Source organism: Urocampus carinirostris, chromosome 10 (genome assembly GCF_059441175.1).
Source record: "Urocampus carinirostris isolate Australia breed hairy pipefish chromosome 10, RoL_Ucar_1.0, whole genome shotgun sequence".
Lineage (NCBI taxonomy): Eukaryota > Metazoa > Chordata > Actinopteri > Syngnathiformes > Syngnathidae > Urocampus > Urocampus carinirostris.
This window is the reverse complement of record NC_142358.1, coordinates 12,775,900-12,790,669: the sequence shown is the minus strand read 5'-3', so window position 1 is coordinate 12,790,669 and position 14,770 is coordinate 12,775,900. Positions and strand designations below refer to the sequence as shown.

The following is a 14,770-nucleotide window of genomic DNA, read 5'->3' as shown; positions in this document are numbered from 1 at the left end:
CTAATGCCCTTCTCAAGATGGCGCTGCGGCCAGGATCATCGGGAGGCGGCAGGTACTCGAGCGCCTGTTAAATCCTTTAGGTCTTCATTTTGTCAGTGGTTTTCCGGATATTTATCAAAGAAATACCCTTTTCGGCTTTGAGAGGTAATGTAGGTGTCTTCAAAAGGGCGCTGAGACCGAATAAATTTTAGTGAAAGCCGGCTGACGAGTTGGCTGCGTGCCACTGCTAACCGCTAGCAGCTGAGTCCTGTCAAATGATTCGACCACCAAAACAAGGATCCTCTGACAGACCTCTTGTTAATTTCTCAATGAAATAATTCGAGTCGAGCAATATTTTATGTCCTGTGACGACATTTACTTGGATAATCTCGCCTTCCCAACGATAATGCGTATATATGTGTGTCTGTGAGTCTTTCACGCTTATACAAACGATACATGTAAAGAGGCTATAATGACAATGTAATGAAGGCTCATAGTTAAGGTTGTGACTGATCATGATTTTTTTTGGTCAGAGGGCGACATCTGGTAAAAAATAAGATCATGAAATTATCATTTTCTATATTTACAATGAACAAAATTGCATTCAGGTTCTAAGATGCATCTAGATCTATCTAGTCTAGACTTTTATATATATCCCGATTTGCGCTAGTGTTAGTACGAGGTATATGGGCTACGAAATGGCTTAACCATCCATCCATTATCTGAAGAGTTTATCCTCAGTACGGTCGCGGGCGTGCTAGAGCCCATCCCAGCCATCCTCGGGCAGTGGGCATTGGACACCCTGAATCGGTTGCCTGCCAGTCGCAGGGCACACAGAGACAGACAACTCACTCGCTCATGCACACCTAGGGACAATTTGGACCAGCCAATTAACCTGATATGCATGCTTTTGGAATGTGGGAGGAAACCGCAAGCACAGGGAAAACATGCAAACTCCACACAGGAAGGTTCGATTGCATGACCTCAGAACTGTGCCGCACGCGCGCTAACCACTGCCCCACTATGCTGCCCTATGGCTTAACCAATTATCGTGAAAATATACACAGTAATACTATAGGCCTCTGGGAGTGTCTTTAACTATGTTTCATGTCAAAGCACCTCCAATAAATACCATCAGATTTGGGTAACATCTGCTTTTGTGTACAAGCGGCTCTGGGGTGTAGGTATTAGATTAGGGGATGGTGTGATATTAGTCTCTACAGCCCTTTGACACTTCTTGTGATTAAGGGCTATACAAATAAACATGACGTGACTTGGAACTGCATACGGTCATTCTGTTTTTTGGGACTCCTTAGTGACTCCCTGACGCTTTTCAACAAACCACGGCCCCAACAACCTCGCTCAGGTAGAATGTCCACCAGCGCCAAGCCTGGCAATGCCAGGCCATTATGCTTGTTAATAATAAATACATGATTTAAAACAAGAGCATCCTCCTCTAATAAAACTCTGCATACCATCATCCCTTTACACCTATGATCATTTCGAAAATGGTATAAAAACTGTACTCCAAAAATCCACATATAATACGAAAGCCTTCCCATTTAATTACAAATACTTCAAGAAGTAAAAACATAGCACCTTTCATCAATAATGCACACTAGGCGTGCTAGTGTCTTTGCAATTGCTTACTGAATTGACTTTAATTAAATCCAAAATGTAGATCAGCCATTAAATGCTGATCCAATAGTTTCACAATAGTTATTCATCACTTTATCGACACCAATAAGTACCTTTTTATTTATCAGGAATTTTTCCTAAGCTTTCTCCCATTTGCCTTTAAAATAACATAAACACGAGAGTTTTTGGATACATGGACTGCATTCAAACAATTCTCATTGTGACTTGAAAAAAGAAAATCAGTTTGTTAACCCCCAGACATTGTGAATCAGCATCTGTCACATTCTTCATCATGTTTAGCTCTATGTACTAGCAAGCAGCTAGGAAAAAACATGGACACTTGAGCCTGGGCCTTGTAAATAATGACTGAATAAATGAACATGATATGACAAAGGTGAAACTAAAGCCTGGCTGTGGTAGTGAAAAAAAACTACACAAATACTGTGTCATTCTGTGCATGCGTCATATTGTGATATTAGATCTACTTTCAAAGGCAAAGGTTTATTTGCTAACAAAAGTCAAGTCCAGTCATGTTTGTTTGTAAAGCTCTTACTCACAAGAAGTCTCAAAGGGCTGTGCAGACAATACACAGATAAAATCAACATAATAAGTAGGTAATAACAGAATGTCCGGTTGACAGCTTCCCGAGGTCAACATCATTCATAAGCTATTGAATATAATTGTGTTTTAAGCCTAGATTTAAACACTTCCACAGAGGTTGCATATCAAATCTCAGAGGGTGGAGCATTCCACAGCATGGGGGTCCGAATCGAGAACGTTGTCAAACCTAATTCGCTCTTCGATCACTAGGAGATCAGCGTTTTCCAGGCCAAGGCTCCGAGCAGAAACATAAGGGGAAATTAAATGTATAAACCAATGTGTAAACCAATGTATAATTTCTTTTAATACCAACATAACTTAAAAATTGCAACTTAAACTGACAGGGAGACAGTGCGGGTCAACCAAAATCAGGGTAATGCGATCAAATTTTCTTCTGTTAGTTAAAAGCCTCACTGCGGCTATTTGTAACAGCCACACGCCTTTTGATGCTAGACCTTGGGAGACCAGAGAATAGTACATCACAGTAATCGAGACGGGAGGTTACAAACGCATAAATTATAATCTTAGCATCAGACTGGTATAGCATTGGGCAAATTTTTGTAATGTCACGAAGATTTAAAAAAGCTGTTTGAGTGTTATTCTTAATGTGTAACTGAAAGGACTGTAAAGGGTCAAATATGACACCTGGAATTTTGACCGAGTCACTCGGGGTGATATTACATTTGTCAAGGTTCAGAGCAGTGTCTGAGAACAAGTCACAGCATTGAGACAGACCAATAATTCTTATTTGTTTTTTTAAACGCAAGAAATTAAGTGACATCGATCTATTTGACTCATTGAGGCCGGCCTCCAAATTTCCACAATTTAATGCAGTTGATGCCTCCATTAAAAGATACAGTTAAGGGGCATCTGTGTAGCCATGGAAACTATTATACTTGTGAATACTATCACCTAACAGAAGCATTAAATGCTGAAAAGAAGGGGATCAAGTACTGAGCGCTGCGAAACTCCACAAGTAACACTAAAAGGCATAGAGGTCATATCACTGTATCTTACATAATGCGTCCTATCTGAGAGTTAGGATCTGAACCACGAGAGGACAGTTCCTGAGGGACCAATCCATTTTTGCAGCCGGTCTATTAAGATATTATGGTTCATGTCTCAAAAGTTGCTGTTTTTCCACCATTTCTCTTGTGTCCTGTGTTCACCATAAAAAACAGCTAAAAATGATGAACCTGAGACATTTTCTGCCTCATAGGCAAAGAAGCGCCTTTTTGCTCATTCAATAGCAGATGTCATAGTGTTCAACTAAATACTAATGTCGATTCCAAATCAGAAACTACGCAATGCTGCCGTCTGAAGAGATCTGTTATATTACTCGCCAACACACACGGAACACGTGGTTTTGTTTGGTTTATGCCACACTTTTGGATTATAGTCAGTCCGAGCATCTGTTGAGCAATGAAATACCACTTGTATAAATGAAATAGACTCAATGACAAAAATCTTTTCTATGTGTTGCTTTTAGTTTCATGTATCCTGTTGGAGGGAGTTTGGGCCCGCCGCAAGGTAAGATACAATACATCCTCTCAAGTTCTGTGTATTTATTTTCTTTACAGCATCACTTATATATTTCCTGAGTATTTTCGAGGACAGCAAAAATAGAATATTTAAAAAAAAAAAAGATGTATTTCTTTGTAGCATCTAAATGTTTTCAGATTGACTCAGGCACAATGACGGAATGGCAGCAAGGTAAGGGGATAGTACAAATACTGTAATGTGATCAATTCTCTTCAGTTATTAAAATAACAGGCCTTTCTTTTTAATTCATGTCAGTATGTTCAGTTTAAATAAACCTTACAACTACATGCTAGCAGTAGTCTAAGTTTACCACTATAGTTTTTTGTTAAGTTGCTCTCATGCTCACTTAAAATGGTTAATGACATCTTGATTCAGAAAGCGTCCTGGCAAAATTGTAGATGGCTAATTTTTTTTCCCCACCTCCCCTCGTTTTGCTCCAAGCAGTTGAAAAACAGATTGGTTTTTGTTGGTCTTATTTCCCCCAGCTGCTCTGCAAAATTGAGTCACAAAATCATGATATTTATAACCATGACAACTTTCCCTTACTGTGTACCACTGGTGGGATGTACACATGAATAGATTTGGCAATCGTTTTTAATAGTTGTTTTATTCACCTTTAATGTCTTGATCCAAATTTATTGTCCCTGTCTGTATTATCGACAGGCATGGTGCCTATACAGCAGCAGCAACAACAACAGCAGCAGCAACAGGGCTTCCCTATGGTTCAAGTCATGCAGCCAAGTATGCAAAGCATGATGGGAATGAACTTTGGAGGGCAGATGCCTCCAGGAGCCATGCCAATCCAGGTGAGTTTTTGAGCCAATAAATCATTGCATTTGAGTGGTTATAAAAACCTATCCCAACCTACAACAAACATGCATTTTGAATGTGTTTTGGAGGAAGCTTCTTGGCTTACTCTTCGTTAAAAAATGCTGATCACCATAGACTTCTGTGTCCTCATTCCAGAAACTTCAGCAATGAATCTTTGAAAACCAAAAGTGGCGCATATTATTGAGACAGACAGGGATATTATTAATTTTAACTAGGGGTCCCAAATTCGTGACTCAGAGGACAATTGTGGCCCCAGCATTAATGAAAGTTAAAAGGATAGGGTGTACTATTTTCCAACTAGTTGTCACTGTATTCTGTTGTGCCCCCGAAATGCTAAATGTACTACAGAAAACAAAATACGGAGCCTCTAAGTGACCAAAACGCACATTATTAGTTTTGAAAAGGAAAACAAAAGACAAAAGAAATGAAAAAGAAAATAGAGAACATTGCATTTTTTTCTTTTTGTTTTTGTCTTTCTGTTTCTCCATTTTCTCTGCTTTGCTTCCTTTTCCCGTACTTTTCATTTTATTTACTTCTTCCTTTTTTGCCTCCCTTTCTTATTTATTTCCTAGTTTTTTTAATGAACAATATTTTGCCTTTTTTTGTATTTGAGAAAGAATGGGTAAAAATTAGAAGAAAAAGGGTGTCTTTAGTTGTCTGTCCCTGTGTGCCCTGCGATTGGCTGGCAACCAGTTCAGGGTGTCCCCTGCCCACTGCCCGGAGATGGCTGGGATGGGCTCCAGCCCCCCGCGACCCTAATGAGGATAAGCGGTATGGCTAATGAGATGAGATGAGGGTGTCTTTAGTCTTCCTCTGAATCATTTTTGGTTACACTACACATTACAGTGACATCTAGTGGACAAAGATAAAACGCTGTCAATTTAAGAACAGCAGAATGTATTAATCAGCGCTGGATTTGGGGAAAAACATAATTTGGCCAAACCTCATCTTGATCACAGCTTCAGCAGCCACCATCTTAATTGAGTTTAAGACACCTGATTTAAATGTATGATTTTACTTGTTTTTTCTTTGTACTATATTGCGGGTTTGTTTTTGAAACACATATTACATTTTTTTTTTCATGTTTAGACCGTCACAAGCAATTCTATTAATTAAAATGTGGTTGTGTTGTTTTACAAGCATGGTAGCGTATTAAATAAGCAGACATATGTTTAATGTGTGTCTCAGGCCGGGATGGCGCTTGGAATGCAGGCCCCCGGGATGCAGTTTTTGGGGCAACCCCAGTTCATGGGCATGAGACCTGCTGGGCCACAGTATAATGCAGACATGCAGAAGCAAATGGCTGAGGAACACCAGTAAGTAACACATACCTTCACTTTTGTAATCTAAATGTAAATGCTGTTATTTCCCCATCCACACACAGTATTGTATATATGTATACTTTTATTGTTTGGTTGTCTTTTCTTTTTCAAGTGGTCAGAGTGAATACTCAAAATGCATAAATTCAACTTTTTCAAAAACAATTTTGTAATGCAGATAGATTTAATTCTTAATTGCTAAAATTTTTTAGTTAGAGGTCTTTGAAAAAATAATGACCTAGTTGATTGTAACTGAAATGTTCATGTAAAAAACAATACTAGATTATTATTTCTCATATGAATTGCAAATGATTTAACCAGTTAACAATTATTTGTTTAAGTCTGCACTGTCATTTGCTGATAGCCACGTCACTCACTAGCCCAGACCCCGCCTTTAAAGCCATCTTTAGATAGATAGTTAGATAGATAGATAGATAGATAGATACTTTATTCATCCCCGTAGGAAAATTCACACTTTACTATAAGGCCATAGGCCACAGTATAATTGGAAGCTTGAGACTTTCACTGTTAAAAACAACCTGCACCTTAGATGCAATTTATTGTTTTTTGAATTATTTATTTTCCAACTACCGTATTTTCCGCACTATAAGGCGCACTTAAAAGCCTTTATTTTTTTCAAAAGCTGACCATGCGCCTTATAATACAGTGCGCCTTATATATGGATCAATATTAAGTCTTGCAACTAATGCAAGCAGCCGCCGACTAGATTTTCCCCCGAACGCGAATTAGTCCGCGGTGTATGCTGGGATTTATATACCAGCGTTTCATTGGCTAACCAATGTGTCAATCATCATTTGAATCAATCACTATTGGCTAAAGTTATTCGGAAGTAAAGGGGGCGGATCCTTTTTATAATTTACAGGCTCGCATAGGCTAAAGGGGCAAAACAAAGCCTGCAATTGGCCGAAAAAGATGAATGTGAATAGCATGTTAGGTCGAACTACGGCATAGAGGAAACAGTATTTTACTATTCTGTACTGTATTTGTAAATATTTTACTCTCCTGGATTTACTACACTCACGGATATAAGAGGACCATGGTTGCACATTATTATTGAACACAACGACTTCGGTGAGCTGCTCCGGCTGTATATTTTCCCAGTATCTTGTTTCAGACTGAACTCGATGTTTCTGTGATAAGCGGTGCAGATAATGGATGGAATGGAGTGTCTATTTTTATATTAAACTCAATTCCAAGTGTTTATTGTCATATGCACAGTAAAGTTGCGAGCGAAAAAGAAAATAGAAACTAAGGAATGGTTGGCATTTCTTGAATCCCAAGACTTTAACCTTCCGAATGATATTTGAAACTTTAAGTGACATCGTACAGACACTGTTTCCGTACATGTCTGAGACACGTATTTGCTTCTTTGCAAGCTTTCGGAATGTTAAGGGGGTAATAAGTTTGACTGAACTATCTGACTGTTTTGTCGACGTTCCCATTGTAGCGCCTTATAATCCGGTGCGCCTTATGTATGTCAAATATAGGACCAAAAACTATTTTTTCGGGGTGCGCCCTATAACCCGGTGCGCCTTATAGTGTGGAAAATACGGTAATAATATTTAAAATTAATCAAATGAATTAATCCCCAACTGCAGCTGTAATTCCCACCAATATTGAAATTTAATTTAAAACCGTAAATCCCAAATGCCTATTAAGAGAGAATGATCAGCCTCAATCTACATACATGTGTAGCACCTGAACAAAATAACTAAGAGTGTGTTGGTTTTTTTTAATGAGTAATTCAAAGGCAAATCAAATATTATGGTGACAAAAATGATATTCAGAGAATTTGAATAAAACCGTGAGTCAAATCTAAAAAAGCCCGCTTGCTATTCTTTCCAACACAATGATATTTGATCTATTTATAGAAAGGCATTCTCAAAGGTGTGTTTTTTACAATGCTAGTTTATTTTTTATTTTTTATTTTTATAGGAAGCGTCTGGAGCAGCAGCAGAAGATGCTGGAAGAGGACAGGAAACGGCGCCAGTTCGAGGAGCAGAAGCAGAAGCTCAGGCTGTTAAGTAGCGTCAAACCCAAAGTGAGGAAGAACCTTAGGGTACTTTAGCTCTCTTCTAGTTTCAGCCATTCAATCTCATTTTCTTTGTTTGCTTTTTGGGTTTTTTAGATGGGGGAGAAGAGTCGAGACGACGCCTTGGAGGCCATAAAGGGCAATCTGGACGGTTTCAGCCGGGACGCCAAGATGCACCCCACGCCATCGTCGCAAAGTAAGAAGTCAGGTAAAGTTTCACATGATGGTATAAAAAATAAAAATGCATGCTAATTTTTAACAATAAAAGTTGGACATGTTTCCTCCCTACCAGACTATGACGGGATTTACAATGCCAAAAAATATAATGCTTGGTGACCCAGATTAAATAATGACGTGGGCTGCATGGGTGCCAACAGCCGTACTCTGCCCACCCACGCTCTAGAATCTATTGTTGCGCTCTGCTGTTTGTTCCTCACTTCTTTATTTCTAGTGTTTGTGTTCATCTCCATCATCACAATGTGTTCATCCTTGCAGACTCGACTTCATCATCTTCATCATCCCACTCATCTGTCGCAACTCCTTCCCTCCCCCCTCCTCCTTTTTCTGAGGACAATGATGAGTTTAGTGACTTTCAAGGGTCCACTCCTTCCTCCACCTCTTGCTCTGCGGCCTCCTTCCGAAAGACAATTGCGAGCGGCCCCCTTACCACAGTTCTGCCCGAGGAGGATGAGGAGTTTAGCGACTTTGTTCAGGGCCCCCTCGGTTCCGCACACTCTCACTTTTCCTCTCAAGTCCACACTTCCCTCCCTTCCTCTGTGTCCATTCCCACTGCTGCTCTTGTGCAATCTGCCATCACCGGAAGCTCTCAAACGTCATTTCAAGGTAATACTTTTTGGGGTCATCTTTACGTGCAAGATGCTTTTAAAGTCTGGGAAGGTATCCTTTAAATACTAAAATAATAATAGAGATGAGGTTAAAAAACAAACATAAAAAGATGATTGTCGGGTTTTTTTTCAAGTCGTTTTTTAATGACAGAAGGAGGGGGTGCTCGAGTGCTGATGCTAGGTTTCATTATTTGGGTATTACTATCAATGTCTCCTTGAGCAAAGTACTTAGAGTGGTGTAAAAGATTTATTTCTTAGAATTTTAAAGTTTTTAATAAAATAAGAACAAACCTTTTTAATCAGACACGCTAGTGCTTTTAAAATTGTAATTATTCAGATAAATGTAAATATTCTTAGTTTTTTAACACAAGCACTGTCCAATGCGATAGTTTAAGCAGCATTCTATTGCGTCCTAGTTATTCATTTTTTTAAACTAATGATTTAACATTTTAACAAGTTCCAGACTATTTTCTTAAAGGGACGATGTGTATTTTTGACCTCTAGATGTTGCTGTATTGTGTAAGGTAACCGAAAACGAGTGCTGCACATAATACGGAAGATTACAAAGATTCAGAGTGATCAAACTGCACCATGTTTTCCCCCATTTTTTTGCCTAGGTTTTAACAAGGTTATTAGTTTTTGAGGGTACCCGTAGCAGCAAGATGTCAGAATTTCATCTCAGCTCCCTCTAGGTGGGCCTCGTGCTATGTAATTTTTAAGCAGGCATGAACATCTCTTACCTTAAGGCGAAATTGGCCATTTTGAAGTAAAAAACGGTGACCTATGTGAATTGTATAGATCCGAGGAGAAAATATTTTGAAGCAGGGAGGGGGGTATTCTGGGATTTCCTAGAGTGAATCGGACATTTGAGGTAGTCTGTTTGAATTGAAATCAGTGTCAATTGCACGGGCAGGAGCACTGTATTTATTTGTGTGTAACGCGCATTCTATTTTATCTCATTATCTATTTATCTATTTACCTTGGTCATATCCCTCATTTTTATTTTTTTATTCTCGTTACCAAAGACAAATGATAGGAAATAGAGAAAACAGAAAGTGCTTCTGAAATATATAAATAAACACAAAAAAGCACAACAATGGAAACAACTCTTTAGTGTATCTGATAGTAAATCAGACTTTAAAGGACATTAAATAAATACATGATGTATTTTATATTGATAGACCGGGTGGAAACTTTTGTTGGCCTGGAGAAGGATGGGGACCTCCAGGTTGTTCTTGCGAAAATGACACACAGGAACTGAATGGTGCCCCTACAACCCTAGTCGTTAAGGGATATAAACACCCACCCACCCATTGTGTTCATAGTTTTCAATAACCCATTTGAATCATGGCCACCCGTATTTAACAATGTTTGTCACTTTCAACACTTAATTCGAGCTGAAAAAAAGTCAAACTAAATTTTACACCGATTTTTAATAAAAAATGAGTGGTGTGCATTATACACAAATAAATATGTTTTTTCCTCCGTGCCCTTCTCACCTTTTTAAGTCCTGACCAATTTTCATGCCTGTATAATTATTATTTTTTTTTTTAATGCACTTTATAACATAGTTCATGTGTTTTTCCTTATTCAAATCAATATAGTTTTTAAATGAATTTTCTTTTAACCACTAGGATTTGTGAAATAACACACAATGTCCCTTTCATAGTTACATTAAAACTAGGGTGATGGATAGGATGTCTAAATAATTTTAGGATATTTAAAATATTGTTAATGCCTTACTTTGGTTAAACTACATTTCAGGGTTTGTTTGATAGTCCTGAAATTTTAAATGGTAGAACTTTTGCCACGTTGATAATTGTTGAAACATTAAATTTGCCGGCAACTGACAGCCCCATTCACGCAAATGTACATTTCGGCAATTATAAATATTTTGATCAGCTTTTACAGGCAGATAAAAAAGCTGCTTGTTCTCGGGTTGCCCCCCCCCATCCTTTAGGCCCGTCCTTGGAAGAGAAACTTTTCTCCTCTTGCGACCTCACGACAAACAAGACGGCACACTTCGATTTTAAACCCAGGCAAACTTTGACTGAAATGAGTCCCAGAGCTCAAGTTTCCGCCCAGTTTCAGAGCAGCAGTAAGGCCAGGAACTGGGCTGCAATCTCCGGGGACTTGAGTCTAGAGTCGGTCTTCGTCACAGAAAGACTACCTAAAGCCCCTGCATTGGGGGGCATTGTGGCCCCGACTGCCGACAAGACCTCTCAACAAAGTGGTGACAGTGGTGAGAGAAGCCCATTTCTTATGAGACCTATGCAGCTTCATCTGCCACTAAAATCGCATCTTCCTCTGTTCTATTGCCGCCACTGTTGCATTTTAATGTGCTTTTTGTTGGCATTCATTCGAGCCGAGCTCAATCTTGAATGATTTATGGGGCATTCAAACCTTTGCACCTTTCCTGCATTTCCAGGTTTTCTGCATTCAATTTATCTGTTGGGCTGTTGGAGATTGCTGCTGCTTCTTGCTTTCAAATACTGATTTTAATGTTTCAATCTTTTGTGACAAGGTGAACAGCGAGGATATTCATTGAAATAACACGATTTAAGTAACTGATAATGTGAATTGGTACTCTGTCTGACAAGTTTAACTCAATCCATGATGAAGCTCAAATCACTTGTAGTGTTTTAATATTGAACCATATTTGATTAAAAAAAAATTATGGATAACCTCAAAAACTTGTAAGGTGAAGTACCATTAGTTTTACCCTCTAAAACAATATGTAGGTCACTTCAGTCAAATGCTGAATTCCTGTTTATGTGGTTTTTGGATGCAAGCAGGGGCTCGTTTGCCAAGACATTGGGAACCTGGCAATGCAACTTCTCATGCAGGACAGATAACAGCTAATAACGCTGTGTATGTTTGATCACATCAGGGGGCGTCGGTGTGTATCCACAACCAGAACACATCCAACCCATTCCACCAGCTTGGCTTTACAATGACGGATTGATCCCTGGTGAGTGGTGGATTTTGGTTTGTTTAACAATAGCGACTTTAATTCACTACTTTGTTTTGTGGAACCTCCACATTATTTTCCCACGGATTGGAATCTGAACATTATTGTACGGTCTTTTTTTGAAAGTGCACTGTAATAGAAATCAATAGTCATGCTTTCTAAAGTTAATCATGAAAAATCTTTTGAAACAATATCCCTTGTTTTTTCTATCTTTAGAGATGTTTAAAAAGGTTCTGGAGTTCAGCATGACTCCGGCTGGGATCGACACTGCCAAGCTGTACCCGCTACTCATGTCGTCAGGTCTTCCCCGGGAGGCTTTGGGCCAAATATGGGCTTCCGCTAACCGCACAACACCTGGCATGCTGACAAAAGAGGAACTGTATACAGTGTTGGCTCTCATCGGTGTGGCACAGGTAAGTCTATAATAACAATAGTGCATGTAATTTCTACTCTGTTTTTTTAATCTTGTTTTGTATTTCTTGTGCCTGATTTCTTTATGCAATTATAATTATTTTAGTTTGTCTGAGCTAAAATCTCATATAAAAAAGTAGATTAAATCAATATATATTCATACCCTATAAATTCAGACAATACATCTTATGGTGCAACCTGGACTCATCATCAGTGACTCTCCCAAGGTCGGGTGCTTTCCACCCCGGCTCAGCCTGTAGCTATCACTTTATTCATTAAAGGACCTTTCTGGAATTTGTTTGATTTTTACAAATTATTCTTAATTTTTTTAATATATATTTTTTTATTTTGGCCATTCATTGTCATTGTGGGCAATACTACTAATGAGATTGTTAAAATTGTACAAAGACATTTAAAAAAAATATTCTTCATGTTTTAGAGTGGCCTGCCTGCAATGAATGTAGAAATCCTCAGTCAGTTCCCGTCTCCGCCGGTGCCCAACCTGCCAGCCCTCGCTATGGCTTTAGCCCCTGTCATGCCTCAGCATCAGCAGCCCATGTTGACCCATCCACCAGTGTCCATGCCCACCACGGCCCCTACAGGCGTGCCCCCCATCTCTGCAGCACCAGTTCCAGCACAAGCCAACAACTTTGTTGCTACTTTCCCTCCTCCCCAGGTAGCACTTGTGACTTACAACTACCACCTATCAGTTTTTAAACTTTTGAGTTACTGTTGATCGTTTTTATGTTTAGATGTTCAAGCAAAACTTCACTTCAAGTCACTATTACCTAAAGTCTATTTTCTATTGTTATGTCCACCAATACCTTAAGGTGACCAAAGTGGAAGACGACGATTTCCAGGACTTCCAGGAAGCACCTAAGGCTGGAACCGGGGATAAAGCGTTTACCAACTTCCAAGGGGAATCAAGCGGCAAGTTTGCCTCTAATGCGGCACGGAAGCATCAAAACAGGTACCAAGTTCGTTAGAATGTTTCTTAGTGCAATTAGCACTCTCATCTGAATTCTTTGTAGCTTGTTGGAAGCTCCTTAGCATAACAATGAGGTTGGGTCAACTGCTAATGAATTATTTTCAGCGGGCGGTCAAGAAGTTCATTTCTGCGTAATTATTCACGGGCTGAAAAGGAAAGGCAATTACACATCAAGAGATAAAGATGAGGCAGAACTAAATTATGCGTGTCTGAGTGGTGTTAAGTTTCTTTCACATTTAAATGGATGATGGAGACTTTTGAGTAACTGCACATAGACTGAGATTAGAATTTCAATATAGAGTATGATTTAACCTTGTGAAATGTAAACAACAATTTTGTGTTTCTTTTTTACAAAGTAACTCAATTTTAATGCATTTTTCACTCTGCACTTTTCAGGGCTCAGTGTTCTGTCATCAGACCATCTCAATGTGTGCATTTTGAAGGATTTGGTTTGATATTTTCTTCCAATATTTATTTCAAACCTGCTTGATATCTTTCAGCGCACCCGATATGTTGACTCCTCTATCCGGAGCTGCCTCAGCCGCCTCTGATAAGTATGCCGTCTTCAAGCAGCTGTCTGCGGATCAGCCGACAGAGGTCACACTGCCCACCTCAGGTACAAGTTTTAAATCGTTGTATTTGTATCGAAGTCTTTGACTATTCCCTTTTTTTTTTTTTTCAACCTTTTGCCCGACCTAGATGGAGGAGACAAGTACAGTGTGTTCAGACACTTAGAAAATCCCACTGACAAAAAACCACCAGGTAAGACCACCATCTGTACAATATAAAGTACCCCGAAGTATTCCAAAAAATTAATGACATCACCTTTTATACATACTTCAAAATAAAACAAACTGTGCCAAGCATGGCACCAATTGACTCGTGTGAGATCACTATAATGTTAACTAAAAGGCACAGACTCCCAAATAATAATTGTGTCATATCTTGTCCTATTCATTAGATAAACTTCATTGTTTTCCTCACCTGTAATCCAATTGTTTTTTATTTCATTAGAACAGTTTGCAATGTGGACCAGTGTTACAAGTCCAGTAAGTCATGCAGTGTGATGAAGAGTGTTTTTACTTTACATATGACTTGCTATCTTTTTTGAATGACTTTTGACAAAATCCTCACAAGTTCATATAGATTGAATTCTCATGATTTAGGAGTAACTTGGTGCAAAAAATCTGTTGGCGGTATTTGTAATGCCGTATTGTCCAGCCCGACTTGACCCAGACCTTCAGATATTAAAGCCCGACCCAGCCCTAGCCCGACCAATTAACTTGACTTGCATGACCGAACCCGAAGCAAATCCAAAATGTCATACTTTATTTGTGAGGACAGATACTTTATGCTCTGTTTTTTTGTTAATGTAGCATCACAATGGTAAAAGTAAGAAAAGGCCTGCTTCATTTAATATCCAAATGCCAACCCAAACCCCCCTAAAAAGATGAAAGAAGAGTTTATTCGACTGCCTCTAAGAAATGTGTGTTCTTGATAAATGAGCTGAGACCATTAGTTTAAGCCAGAAGAAGGCAGTAGAGAGTAGGCAGTGCCAAATGAGCACAGCGTGGCAGCAAGATGCCTGGCAAA

General features: G+C 39.0%; 1 protein-coding gene across 10 annotated transcripts in view; it reads left to right on the top strand.

The window, feature by feature from the left end:
• The window catches only part of synrg (synergin, gamma), a 40,145-nt gene continuing 25,375 nt past the window's right edge, over window positions 1-14,770 (top strand). For 4 of the 10 annotated variants that reach the window (XM_088344919.1, XM_088344918.1, XM_088344917.1 and 1 more), the window contains exons 1-14: window positions 1-52; window positions 3,707-3,747; window positions 4,423-4,565; window positions 5,779-5,906; window positions 7,866-7,971; window positions 8,059-8,170; window positions 8,458-8,805; window positions 10,768-11,049; window positions 11,698-11,778; window positions 11,995-12,191; window positions 12,629-12,865; window positions 13,020-13,159; window positions 13,678-13,793; window positions 13,877-13,939. In XM_088344919.1, coding sequence (XP_088201045.1) covers window positions 18-52; window positions 3,707-3,747; window positions 4,423-4,565; window positions 5,779-5,906; window positions 7,866-7,971; window positions 8,059-8,170; window positions 8,458-8,805; window positions 10,768-11,049; window positions 11,698-11,778; window positions 11,995-12,191; window positions 12,629-12,865; window positions 13,020-13,159; window positions 13,678-13,793; window positions 13,877-13,939 — 2,029 coding nt within the window. In that variant the 5' untranslated portion in view covers window positions 1-17. The remainder of the gene's footprint in view (window positions 53-3,706; window positions 3,748-4,422; window positions 4,566-5,778; window positions 5,907-7,865; window positions 7,972-8,058; window positions 8,171-8,457; window positions 8,806-10,767; window positions 11,050-11,697; window positions 11,779-11,994; window positions 12,192-12,628; window positions 12,866-13,019; window positions 13,160-13,677; window positions 13,794-13,876; window positions 13,940-14,770) is intronic. The other 6 variants (XM_088344924.1, XM_088344922.1, XM_088344916.1 and 3 more) reach the window with 5 other exon arrangements.